The 14,612-nt window shown below is 34.5% G+C and overlaps 1 protein-coding gene across 7 annotated transcripts in view; it reads right to left on the bottom strand.

Annotated features, from left to right (window-relative positions):
• tiam1a (TIAM Rac1 associated GEF 1a) overlaps positions 1-14,612 on the bottom strand; it is a 313,320-nt gene that overhangs the window by 179,298 nt on the left and 119,410 nt on the right. For all 7 annotated transcript variants that reach the window (XM_073045684.1, XM_073045683.1, XM_073045686.1 and 4 more), the window contains 3 exons: positions 6,625-6,849; positions 4,486-4,671; positions 1,500-1,646 (listed from right to left, as the gene is read on the bottom strand). In XM_073045684.1, the coding sequence (XP_072901785.1) occupies positions 1,500-1,646; positions 4,486-4,671; positions 6,625-6,849 (558 nt within the window). The remainder of the gene's footprint in view (positions 1-1,499; positions 1,647-4,485; positions 4,672-6,624; positions 6,850-14,612) is intronic.

The raw sequence follows: 14,612 nt of genomic DNA, 5'->3' as shown, positions 1-14,612 counted from the left end.
AATGATCGAAAACAAAAAGAGGCCAACGATAAATTATCAAGTTGATTTATCTGTGCAACATGTGAAACAACAAAATAATGATTTCCAACAGAATGTACATGGTAAAGAGCAATTTCTTTAGGTGTACGCAAGGATGTCTTGATGCAACACATCAGAATGAATCAAATGCACAATCTAGTTCAATGAAAAGATTATGCTCCAGATAGTCCTCGGGTACAGTGATGCCATTGGAATGTTCTGCATTCAAGAATGCTCTGTACAGTTCAGTTTTGAATTATCTATTAGAATAACCTGGAAATATAACAATAGCCCAAGTGATCTAAAGTACATATTTCAGTCTCTTCCTTCAAATAAGTTAACAGGGGTACCATTTAGAGACTCATATCTGACCTTAATAATTAAACTGGTTTGTCTGAATGACAGGTGAACATTCCAACCAGCAGTTACAATTCAAATCTTTTACTCATTTTATTCCTTGAAATGTAAACAATAAAGTAATTGCCTAATTTGTTTTCGGTATTTTCGTCCTCAGCAATTCTCAATTGCAAAAGCAGACTTTTTCAAAATCAAATCTGAAAATATAACTTGTAACCAGTAAAAAAATAACTATAATGCTAACAAATTGCTGACAAAAACCCAGCTGATTATGGGATATTCACCTTAACAACCGTCTGAAATGCTGATAAAAATACTCAATTACATCAAGGTTTAGCTATCTGGTGTAAAGCAATAGATTCCAGCTTCACATGTCAAACATGAATAAAACTCGTAAACGCTAATATTAGGTAGTTCACCAAAAGAATGTTGGATGAAGAAAATTAAATTAAGAAAAGTAATGGTCTGATTATTTTCAGCATTCATTTACATTTGTCTATAGACTGTTGGAAAGTAATATTGCCAGGTAACAGTACCTGATGAGGACAAGCATACAAAATAACATTGTGAAGAATTATTCGAATTAAAAAGCAGACATTCAATAGGCTGAAAAATATTTCTGTTTGACTATTTTGTTTAGTTTTCTACTCTTGTGAAGTAGTCTGTATAAGTGGTCATTTCACCTTTGTTCTCCTTTCATCCTCATCAATTTTGTATTATTTACATCTCAGCTCCCAGAATTCTGAGGTACACTTATGAATTGTATTGTCTGTTTACAGAACATTATTACGGATCAGAAATCCGTTAGTAATTTTTTTCAGTAATCAAATCAAAAGTTTCCTACATTTTCTCTGAAACTATATCTTCTATTGTTGGCATAAATATCCTCAGATTTCATTTTAATGCAATTAAGAATTATCAAAATACAACCATCATTAAACAAACCATACTTTGGCTTTAGAAACAAAATAAAGATGTTACAGTGTGAAAATAATAAGATACAAACACTGTTTTGTGAAAAGAAAAACAACATAAAAGAACTTGGAAATCAACCTTATAGTCCAAGGACCTTCAATAGTTCTATCTGCAACAAGTATAAATTAAATACTGCTACAGCATCTAACCTGATTAATGCTAGGACGTTCTTTTGCTTTCTTTCTTGAAGTTGTATCCAGTCCCCACAGGGAAGAAAATCTGTTCCGTCGTTTGCTGACTGATCTGGAAATTGCCTGGGTTCGTTTTTTCAAACCAGATTCAGTTCGAGCTGCCACCTAAAATAATAATATCACATTCACTTCAAGATAGCTATTAATAATCAACAGATTGATTGGGAATCAATATTTGATTTTGAAAATAAATACCATCTCGGCTGTGCAAACATATATACAGTAGCTGAGTGTCAAATGATCGTTATTTCTCTGCAACATAGCTCAGAAAGAATTTGCAATTGGTTAAAAAAACTTAATTCATCAAAGAGTACATTTAAAAAAGTCTGTGATCAGATCAATAAGGAATATTTCTATCTTAATCAATAGATTTGCAGAGGCACTCCTCAGATGACAGAAATAACGTCTACGGTATGAATAGTAAGAAAAGTTCTTAAATAATTCTGTTCACCAATTAAAAGTCTCATAAATACATATAAAGCAAAGCGAAGAATATGTAAATATTAACAAATAAATGATTGAATTTTGTCTTTACTTAAAATGGTGGAAACAAAAGTGCCATTTTTCACAGGGTTTTGCTGCAAGACACAAGGACTCGGAAGGATTTTTAAAGATACTTGCTCACAAATGAGTAAGTGCTTTTATTATTCTTTCCTGGAAATTTCAAGGATTTTGGAGTACAAAATTTTTCAGAGAGATGACACTATTTTACAGTGGATTCTCTATCAGTATATGGGATATACTGATTTGTAAGAGCAGTCTTGCATTATATCACTGTAAACCCCACAATGTACAGCATTTGTCTAAAATTCATGTACAGCTTTGTGAATTCCTTAGAGTCACAATGCAATGTTTCTGACTTCCCCAGTTGAAATAGAGGCTGGCTACTTTTAGTGGATCCTCTTAACAGATGTTTTCAATTTAACACATTTAAAGTAATAGAAACATAGATGGAGGCCATTCATCCAATGTGTCTATACCTGTTCAGCTTAATTCCATACTCCTACGATAGATCTGTTGCCCTGCAGGACACTGTTCCTCGAGTACACATTGAAGTATTTTTTTAATGTGATTATCACTTCTTCCTCTATCACTCTTTCAAGTAGTAAGCCCCAAGTTCCTACCACCTCTGGCTGAAACAAGTATTTTGTCAAATACTTTAAATCTGTGCACACTGGTTTTTATCCCCTCACCTCCCCATGGCCAACTCTATTCCAGAGAAAACAACCATTGATTAGCTAGAGCAACACACAAAATGCTGGAGGAATTCAGTAGGCCAAGCAGCATTTTGGGCCAACACCCTTCATCAGGACTGGAAAAAATAGAGAGGAGATGTCCAATATAAAAAAAAGTATGGGGTTGGGGATTGGTACCATTAGTTGTCCAGTCTTTCCTCATAGGAAATTTTCACAGTCCTCTCCAAAGCAACTGTATCTTTCTCACAATGTGTAAAGCAGATCTATATGTATTATTCAAGCTGTGTCAAAATAGCACTGAATACAGTTCTAGAAATAATTCCCTGCTCTTATCTTCCAAACACAGTGGATTCTGGTTAATTCAGCTGTTAGTCAATTGAGGCACCTGCCTATTTGGGACAACTCTAAAAGAACAAAACCTAACGAGAAAAGAGCCAGGGCTCCCTTCATTTATTTGGGACACTAAGTCACTTAATTGGGACAGGATGCTGTTGCTCAACAGTTACTAACTAGCATCAGTCGCATCCACTTTCATGGTTGGTAGACATAACACTGTGCTTAGAGCAAATAGTTTTTTAACAGTGTATATTGTGTGTGTTTCTATTCAAAAGGTAGTGATTTTTGTCACTGATAGCTGGTGGGAAATAAGGAGAAAGACTATTCAGAACTGCTTTTCTCACTGGGATTTCAAGCATTCAGGCTTTGAGATGCCAGAAATGTCTGGCGCTGAAAATGAAATGATTTCACTGCTTCAACGAGTTAGGCACAATGAAGAGTTTAAAGGTATCAGCAATCATCCTGAATGTTTCAATGAAAATGAAGATTTGTAGGATGCAACCGTCTATAGCATTGTGCGAAAGTGTGTCCATTATCTGCACTAGGTATCTTCACTGATTTAGTTGATTTATAGTCAATCAAAAGAACAGGCCAGCATACACTGTATGAATTCCCCACTGATAATCATTCAGAACTAATACACAGTTTTGTAGTACTGTAGTCTATTGGTAGTGTTCTAATTTGTTCTGTATTTTATTTAAATACATAATTTGTTACTCAGTTAAATGGTAGTTTATCTTTCTTATACCTTTTGAACTATTTCCATGAAACTTCGGCTAATTTGGCAGCTGCTTAATTGGGTCAAAATGTATTGGTCCCAATATGTCCCAAATAACTCAAATCCATTGTATATTTTTAATAATGAATGTTTAAAGTCAATTATATACTATTGCTTAAGAGACTTATGCAGGTAGGAAATGGTCTTATACATTATGAATATCATAGTATAAAAATTTGACACATTTGACAAAATTTAAGTGCTGTCAGTTTATCTGAAAACATGATTGATTAAGTCCAAACCTTTCTATTCCAAATCAGCTACCAGCATCCAATACTGTAGCAAATATTTAACTCTATGCAATGGAATACAAATGAGAAAACAGCAAGAGAATCTACATGTTATGCACATACAGCTTTAATAGTCTCATCTATTATATGATTACCATAATTTATTAATTGACATTTCACTCAAGAAACATATTGATCTTGATGCTGAAGACACTAGTTATAGTCAATTTGTATAGCTTTATCTCATATAACATAAATCACAAATGATTAAAAAAACAGAAGCCTCCTTAAATGTTCAGTTTAAAATGGCTCAGTCACTCATTGTACTTCTATTTGCAATAGACAATATCTGATAAGCAGTCTTACCCAGTGTTTGCAATAAAACCTAAATACAACAAACTCACCAAGGCATGGAAAGATGATACTGAAAAAATATTTAGACGACCCATGGCATGTTTGGTTGGCCGACTTGCAAATGCAAGCAGTCTTTTTGGGTTTGGTAATTCTCCACCTTGAAGGCTTGCCATATAACAACGATATCGAAAAAGATCAATTTGAAATTGTTCTAAATTTTGTTCCCATAAAAAGATCTGTAAAAGGTGGAGGAAATGAAAATTAAAAATGCATTTGTACCACTATGGAATAAACTTATACTCCAATAATAAGAACATATGATCAAAGATGTTTCCTTACCAGGGTCAAATACACTGCACTGTACAGCAATAATTTGTTAAATCAGCATACATTCTACATACTAGAGAATGAAGTATGCCAACTATCAACTCTCAACCGGCTGACTAAAACATTTTCATATCCAGATTACATTTCTTAAATTTAGAAGTAATTGTATTAAAATGTCAAGCATAAAGCCTTATTCAAATACCGATTCTTGATTAAAGTTTTGCACATTTATGTACTTATGTGCAAAATTAGCTATTTAATGTTTAAAACTTCAGGCATACTATAACTCCAATATCTTATTCTCACTAAGGTCAGCTTTGGTTTTTGGCTAAGACAATTTAGGAAGTGAATAAGAATTTCTAAATTTGAACATGTGAAATGATACTGTAATATAAAATATGATGACATCATACTGGTAAGGTAAAGATGATAATCCCAGTATTCTTCTGTTGACCTAATGTTTTAACTGAGTATTGTTATTTTGTAAAAGACCAAGAACTGTAGACTACTTTCTTCTTGGTATTAGTAAACATTTTTCATATCAAAGTTAAGCTTCCTATTTTGTTGGAAATGCATCAACAAATAGTTAAAGTTCACTTGATCTTTCCTTTCAATAACTACAAAATTATCTAGATTTTCCTCTTAAAGCTAAGTTTTCAGCCAAAGGCGTACCTTACCCTAATGCTAAAGGCACATCTAATGCACTCCATATTCCACACAAAAATCAATAAATCTCAATCAGATATCACTAACTAAACAACAGAGACCCTGGAGTGATCCAAAGGCAGCAAAATGAGCAAACAGCAGGCAAGGTATGTAGGAACCAAGTGGAGAGAGACAGTTAACAGCTGAGGCACCATGGAAATGAATACAGTCAACAATGTTAGAGTGGAGATTAGTTAGAGATGACTAGTTTTTCAATGATTGAGGCTTTCCGTGGAGTAATCATGCATTCTTACTCACATCCACATCTTAAATAATTTGCTTCCACTAATCCTCTTCTTCCCTCAATCCCCCTCCTGCAGATTTCTCCATTTGAATCCTCTCCAACCCCTTATCCTCTCTCTTTCCACTCTCCATTTAAAGCTGTTTGCTTTTAAGTTGAGTCTTGTCTCACTTGCCAAGGATCATACACCACCACTAGTGACCATTACTGCCCCTTCAATCTTTGCCCCAGCAACCACCAAAATACCAGAGAGTAAAGTTCTGATATTAGCGGTAATTATAATTTTACAATGACAAATTCAGTTCTCCATATTTAAAGCCCAATCATTTAACTGAGTCTACTCTATACATTGAGATCAAGCTCTATTTTAATGCTAAGATGCACTGCTTTTAAAGTGAGTTGGATTACACTCAAACTCTACAAAGGGGAAAGTATGCATGTGGATGAGTAATCTATTCCTGTAACTCCAATATCAAGACGGAAACACTGTTGAAATACTGGTTAAATCATCATTAGATATAGATTAGTTTCCCTTTTTTTACTTTGTGGGCATGTTCTAAACAAAACACAGGCAGTAAAATTCTGATCTTGCTCAAATTAGTGGAATGTCACTAAATGTGTGCTGCCAATCAGAAAATGATCCCCTTGAACTACAACAAATTTGTGAAAAAAGAATTAGAAAATCAAACAACTTTTTAAATTACTACAAGAAGCTTACAGCTTTTCTTATTTCTTAATAGTTGTTATCGACTTTATTGAATTTAATATGGAGTTGTAAAAAATGGTTTCATAGTTTCACCTATGGGTCACCTAAGTCCTGTTATTACCTTTTTCAATTCTCAGATTTACAAATTTTTAAGACTTATAAAACATCCAAAATTGTATTAAAATATTAAATTATACATTAAGATATTACCTGATCAAGTATAGTCTTTCGCTTTTTTGGATCACTAACTGAAGACAACTGCATATCCCCCATTTTCTTCATTTTTTCATCCATATCAATTTTCTGTTCCAGCTTCTTCATCTCTGACTGCAGCAGTTTGACAGTGTCTTCTCTGCGATGCTGCTTTGCCACTGCACCTGCACATGCAGAATGGATTGCAGTGATCCAGTTTTCCAACTCTGTCTGGCTGCAGGTCTGCTTGTGGGTACATTAATGAAATAAACAATTTAGGACAATTAACTATGAAAAACATGTCATTAAGACTGATTCAAAAGTGTAATTGAATTTAGTGATAAAAATTGGTAATGTAGCATTATATACCAATTTCATAAATAATTAGATAACTGCCTAGGAATGATTGAGTGACTTAACAAGACACTGACATATGTCATGGATAAATTGTGAAACAGCAATTCCAGCAATGAAGTTTTTCATTGTTTTCATCAAATCAACACTTCAGTGGAAAAAAGCTTATGACAATGCTGATTTCTCCCACAGAAAAATTGAAATGATGCTTTATCAGCAAGATGAAAAATTACGATGAGAAACTTAAATTCTTTAAGACCAAGGCAAAAGGATTTTCCATTTCAAACAAAAAGGAGGAAACAATCACTAAAATTCCTGCCATTTATAAATCTGCAACAAGAGAGCCATAAATGCAATTTTATCTATGAAATTCCAATATTTCTTACGATGCTTCTGGTACTGCAATAAATATTGTACGACGGTTTACACTATCTTCAGAGTCAGTATTAAAACAGATGTATGTGAGAAAAGAATCCACTCATGGTGCCAGAACAATGTACGTGTATCCCCCTTAAACTATACAAACTACCCTCATCATTGCTTTGCTTCTCATCAATTACCACCTCCAAATACACACTCTCTAATTTTTGAGCATGGTGCTGGAACAGGTTTTAAAAGAAAATGAAGATTTTCAATTCATTGTGCAGTCGTAATTAAAAACATCAACTGATAACATATTAGACTTTTAAAATATTAAATTATTCCTTACCCATGTTAATATTTTGCATAATATATTAACATATATTAAATAGGAAGTACAAATGCACCAAAACATACAGTTATTATTTGTAATTCCTGTTTCTCTGGCAACAGTATTATCTCTACAGACATACAGTATGTCTGTACCATTTATCGTGAATCAAAAGCAAACTAGCCAATTTATTCTCAGTCTAAATGCAATTTAGCAATAACCTTTGTTACATTTCATATTTGCAATGCATTTCTGAAAGCAATATTACTGTACAAATACCTGTTCTTAATGTTTTCTCTTAGTATAGTTATAATCAAGATTTTTACTGATGTCAAATTTAGCATTTGAATCTGTAGCAGAGATATTACTGCAAAGACATGCCTTGACATTTCTGAAATATTCCAGTAATGGCTTTACAGAATGCTTCTGTATTTTATTAATGTTATTGGGTTGATGAGGCTGGCTGCCGAATATTTGAAGGTTTGTTATCAGTTTTTGTTTTCAAATATTTATTTTTCTTATTCTTTTGTGCAAAAGCTCTTTGGAACATTAATTACTGGATGTATAAACTGATTATGGGGCTTTGGAGCCTTGGTGGAGCATGGCACGAAAAGTTCATATCCTTGGCCAGTGAGATACCAAATAACAAAGGAAACAAAGGAGGAGGATGTAATCGTGTAACTTAAATAAAATACTGGAAGTGAAACAGGAGAACAAATAAAAGGCTGGTATAAGAGAGAAGAAAAGTATACAGAAACAAAATTTAGAAATAAATTAAACTCCAAATTTTAAAAAACTTCGAGAAAAAGAATTACTAACTATACAATATACTCATCATTTAAGCTAATCAATTTTATGGCTAATGTTGAATAGTACTATAGGAACAGAGGTTGTGTGATTGAATACATGCTTCTGTAGTAGGGCGGTTGACAGGAAGGTTCGGTTTCTTGTAATGTGAGTTCTGGTTTCCTGTGACACAACATACAGGAGTAGTACAATTTGTCGAATATATTGTGTCAATTTGCAACTCATTACATATTTATTTCTTCTTTGCAAGAACTTGTTGTGGTTCCTGCCCATCTCCTTACATCAATAATAATAATAGTGTGAGCATTTAATTCACTAAGAAATTCTGGGCAATAGCAAGGCTGGGTCTCAAATCAGTCATTTCCTTCTATAGACTGATTCCAAGTGAAATAACATTCAGACAATTAACCACAGCTACTTTGCTTCACTCAATCAGAAGGGCACACACTAAATTACCTGTGTGAATAAACTTTTATTGCAAAAATCAAAAAAAGATGGAGGACTGGCTTTACCAAACTTTAGATTTTATTATTGGGCAATTAATATTCACTATATTACTTTTTGGATTTATGATATAGATGATCAAGATCGCCCTTCATGGTTACAGCTGGAGGAAAATTCAGTAGTGGGGTTTTCGTTAGCTTCTTTATTAGGAGCTCCTCTTCCTTTTTCGTTCTCCAGAATAGGTAAACAAGCTCTTAACCCTATTGTTAAACATACTTTAAAAACTTGGTTTCAATTTCATAGATTTTTTGAATTAAATGATTTTTTACTTTCTAGTAACATTTATTCTAATTTCTTTTTTAAACCATCAACTTTGGATAAGGCTTTTCTAACATGGAAAATTAAGGGAATAAAAACTTTTGTAGATTTGTTTTTACAAGACTATTTAATGTCTTTTTCACAGTTAATGGATAAATATGATATCTCTAATACACATTTTTTCAGGTATTTTCAGGTTAGGAATTTCTTACGTGATTTTTTACCAAATTACCTCTTGATCTGCTCTTCAAATTTGGCTTATGTTATTTTTCAATTTAAACCTTTTCAAAAACGATTAATAGCAATCATTTATGAACAGTTAATGAATGCTCGCACATCGCCTAAAGATAGGGTTCAACGCCTCTGGGAAGTAGAACTTCAACATTCACTCTCAGATAACCAATGGAGTAAAATTTATTATTTAGTTAATAATTCATCAATCTGTGCACGCCATATTTTAATTCAGTTTAAGATAGTACATAGGGCCCATATGTCCAAAGATAAATTGGCACATATTTTTCCTAATATATGCCCTATTTGTGATAGATGGAATGCAGAAGTGGCTACTCTAACCCATATGTTTTGGTCATGTGTAAGTTTAAATAATTTTTGGAGGGATGTGTTTGGAATATTATCTAAAGTTATAGATATGGATGTTCAACCTAATCCACTTACAGCAATTTTTGGGATTTTCCCAGAGGAAGCAAGCAAAGTGTCTGCCTCCACCCAACATGTGATAGCTTTTTCAACTTTACTGGCTAGGAGAGTGATTTTGCTACACTGGAAAGAATCTAACTCGTCCACTGTTTAATATTGGCTCTCCTCCATCATGTCATGTTTAAGCTTGGAGAAAATTAGAAGCCGGACATTTGATACATCTTTTGATTTTGAACACGTCTGGCGACCCTTTATTCAATATTTTCACATGATTTAATTTATCTTTATTTATTTATTTTTCTTTATTCTCTTTGGAGAATATCCTTGTCCATGAAGGTTTGGAGATGACTGGAAGGATGTGTTTTTTTTTCCTCTCTCTTTCTTTTTTAAGTTTATCCTCATTTGGACTGCCCAATCTTTCTTTTTCTTTCTCTCTTTTTTGTTTTAGTTTAGTTAGTGGGGTTTTTCTTTCTCTATCAATAAAATTTCCAATCTTTTTTTTACGATTGCTATGAGGAGTTGTAATTTCTCTCTGACCATTGTATATATAACAGCATAATATATTACCTATTTGAGTTTGATATTATATGCTTTTTGTCTTTAATATTGCTGTTTATATGTCTTTTATATTATCTACTTGTTAAACTCCTCTTTCGATTTGTATTTGTATATTCTTTATTTGAAAATCAATAAAAAAGATTGAAAAATGAAATGAAATTACCTGTGAAGACATTCATCTGGCAGAGGGGCATTATAAAAACACAGTTCAAGTTTTAGTGCATCATCAGCTTGCCTGAACAAATGAATAATTTCAAGAATTTTCTGATTTTATTCCAACATATACCCCCATTGGGCAAAAACTTTAGTTGCCAAGAAGTCTGTGCTCAATGAGAGAATTAAGGTACAACATCAAAAGAAACAAAAAACACAAACAAAAATAGACTAGTACAAATTCTGGCAAATGGGAGAAATGGAAATGGTAGCAAACACTGACAAACAGTTCTACCATCACAAAAAAAGGACAGTGCAAGGGATATTAAAATCAACACTTTTTTAATAATTATACCAGGAAATTATACCAGGTATAGTTGAAGTCAGAAGTTTACATACACTTAGGTTGAAGTCATTAAAACTCACTGTTTAACCACTCCACAGATTTCATATTAGCAAACTATAGTTTTGGCAAGACGATGAGGACATCTACTTTGTGCATGACAGCAAGTAATCTTTCCAACAATTGTTTACAGACAGATTATTTCACTTTTAATTGACAATATCACAATTCCAGTGGGTCAGAACTTTACATACGAAATCAAAAGAAATCAACCAAGACCTCAAAAAAAAAATTGTGGACCTCCACAAGTCTGGTTCATCCTTGGGAGCAATTTCCAAACACCTGAAGGTACCATGTTCATCTGTACAAACAACAGTACACAAATATAAACACCATGGGACCACGCAGCCATCAAACCGCTCAGGAGACGCATTCTGTCTCCAAGAGATGAACGTACATTGGCGCAAAAAGTGCAAATCAATCCCAGAACAACAGCAAAGGACCTTGTGAAGATGCTGGAGGAAACAGGTAGACAAGCATCTATATCCACAGTAAAACGAGTTCTGTATTGACATAATCTGAAAGGCTGCTCAGCAAGGAAGAAGCCACTGCTCCAAAACTGCCATAAAAAAGCCAGACTACAGTTTGCAAGTGCACATGGGGACAAAGATCTTACTTTCTAGAGAAATGTTCTCTGGTCTGATGAAACAAAAATTGAACTGTTTGGCCATAATGACCATCATTATGTTTGGAGGAAAAAGGGTGAGGCTTGCAAGCCGAAGAACAACATCCCGACCATGAAGCATGGGGGTGGCAGCATTATGTTGTGGGGGTGCTTTGCTGCAGGAGGGACTGGTGCACTTCACAAAATAAATGGCATCATGAGGAAGGAAAATTATGTGGATATATTGAAGCAACATCTCAAGACATCAGCCAGAAAGTTAAAGCTCAATCACAAATGGGTCTTCCAAATGGACAATGGCCCAAGCATACCTCCAAAGTTGTGGCAAAATTGCTTAAGGACAACAAAGTCAAGGTATTGGAGTGGCCATCACAAAGCCCTGACCTCAGTCCGACAGAAAATTCGTGGGCAGAACTTAAAAAGCATGTGCGAGCAAGGAGGCTTACAAACCTGACTCAGTTACACCAGTTCTGTCTGGAGGAATGGAACAAAATTCTAGCAACTTATTGTGAGAAGCTTGTGGAAGGCTACCCAAAACGTTTGACCCAAGTTAAATAATTTAAAGGCAATGCTACCAAATACTAACAAAGTGTATGTAAACTTCTAACCAACTAAAAATGTGATGAAAGAAATAAAAGCTGAAATAAATCATTCTCTCTACTATTATTCTGACATTTCACATTCTTAAAATAAAGTAGTGATCCTAAATGACATAAGACAGGGAATGTTTTCTAGGATTAAATGTCAGGAATTGTGAAAAACTGAGTTTAAATATATTTGGCTAAGGTGTCTGTAAACTTCTGACTTCAACTGTACTAGTGCAGAGTAAAGTTTGCTCTTAAAAATGGGCAATCATAAGATTGTAAAATAAGAAACAATTGACTTGGTAAGTGATTAATTTGCATCAGCATTTAAGAAAGCAAATACTGAATTATGGATATGTTCTCTACAAAATTAACATAAGCACAGTAATGGTAATGAAGAAAGTAATATTGTCAATTGCTATATCTACAGAACCAGATGATTTCCACCATAAAGTAGGTAAGATAATTGTAAATGTGTTAACTAAAATTTTCCAAAGTACTCTTATTTCAGGAACCTTTAGATTAGAAATTATGAAAGGGACTCCAGTATTTAAGAAAGAGGAGAGAGTGTAATAAAGGAACAGATGAGCAACAAGACAAATATATGGTGTCAGGAAATTATTAGAGTATAACTAAGGACAAGTGACTGAACATTCAGCTATTTTAAGCTGAACAGGATGAGTCAGACTTGATTTGTATCAAATCTGGCTGAATTATTTAAAGTTGAAGTTTATGGGATTGAAGGCAATAAATTGTTCTGGTTCAGAAATTCGCTGAAGAACAGGAGCTAAAGAGGACTAATGAACAGGTATTCAAGTGGCAGCAAACATGTACCACAACTAATCACCACATTTATAAATAAATTAGATGACGAGAAAGCAAGTCATGAATCCGTGTTGCAAACAAAACAAAGTCAGCAATTCAAATGAAATTGCAAGGATTTAATAACTGAGTGAGCGAATGGGCAAATCTAAGTTAATTGATTATAATATCAAGATTTGTGAGCTCACTTAGGACTTTGGTGGCACGGTAGCATAGTGACTAGCGCAATGCTTTACAGCGCCATTGTTCACTGGAGTTCAATTCCCACTGATAGGAGTTTGTACGTTCTCCCTGTGACCTTGTGGGTTTCTTCCGGGTGCTCCAGTTTCCTCCCACATTCAAAACAAGTACAGGTTAGGGTTAGTAAGTTGTTGGCATGCTACGTTGGTGCCAGAAGCATGGCACACTTGCAAGCTGCCCTACGCGATTCTGTATGTGTCAATGTACATGTGACAAATAAAGCTAATCTTTAAACAAGGCAAACAAAATATTCTTAAAATGGTGAAAGGTTATAAATGGCGGACATCTAAAGAGATTTGAAGATTCGTGTATATAGTTCACTAAAATACCACAGGTAGTTGAAGAAAGTAAATCAAAAAGGTAAGGAATGTTGGTCCTTGGAACCAAAAGGACTGGTACATCTCAGGTCTCCAAAAGTGATCACAGAGTAAAACAACACAAAAACAGGCCCCTTGGCCCAACTGGTCCATGCCAACCAGAGCATCCTCCCTGCTAATCCCAGTCGTCCGCATTTGGCCCAAAACCCTTGAAGCCCTTCCCTTCCATGTACCTATCCAAATGTTGCAGTTGTACCTGTCTGAACCACTTCCTCCAGCAGCTTACTCCAGACAAAGAAGTTACCTCTCAGGTCTCTTTTAAATTTCTCCCCTCTTCTTGTATTTGTGTCCTTTGGTTTTGGATTCCCCAAATCTGGGGAAAAGACTGTAACTGTCCACCTAATGACTGTCCATATCCCAAGTGATTTTATAAAATTCTGTGAGGTCACCTCCCATTTTCCTACGCTGCAGAGAATAAAGATCCAGCATGACCAACCTCTCCATCTCATCCAGCAGCATCCTTATAAACCTCTTCTGCACCCGTTTCAGCTTGACAACAGTCTTTCCTTGACCAAATCTGTACACAAGTGTGTTCTCACAAATAGCTTATACAACTGCAACATAATACCCTGCCTCTAAACTTGATACCCTGACTGATGAAGGTCAACATGTTAAACACATTCTTCACCACCCTGTCTACTGATATGCCTGCTTTCAGCAAAGTCTGCACTGTATTCCCACGTTCTTCTGTCCCATTACCCATCAGTGAGCTTTCTCTCCACATTTCTAACAACTTCCCTCAGAATTTACTACTCACCTCCTCACTGTTCCCAATTTATCAGCAGTTAAGTAATCTACCAACCCACATGTTTTTGGTGAAAATGAAAATCTCTTCTGTGAGCAGCAAATGATGCTAGAGAAGTTATTTATTTTGAACCTAAGATTGAAATATTTTTGTTATTCCCAGATATTCATTGTATGACGTCTATGTAATTAGGGTACAAATGTCTTACATTGTCACACTGAGTAGCAGAAG

Source organism: Hemitrygon akajei, chromosome 5 (assembly GCF_048418815.1).
Source record: "Hemitrygon akajei chromosome 5, sHemAka1.3, whole genome shotgun sequence".
Taxonomy (NCBI): Eukaryota; Metazoa; Chordata; class Chondrichthyes; order Myliobatiformes; family Dasyatidae; genus Hemitrygon; species Hemitrygon akajei.
Note: the sequence above shows the minus strand (reverse complement) of the source record. Positions and strands in the feature narration are given on the sequence as shown.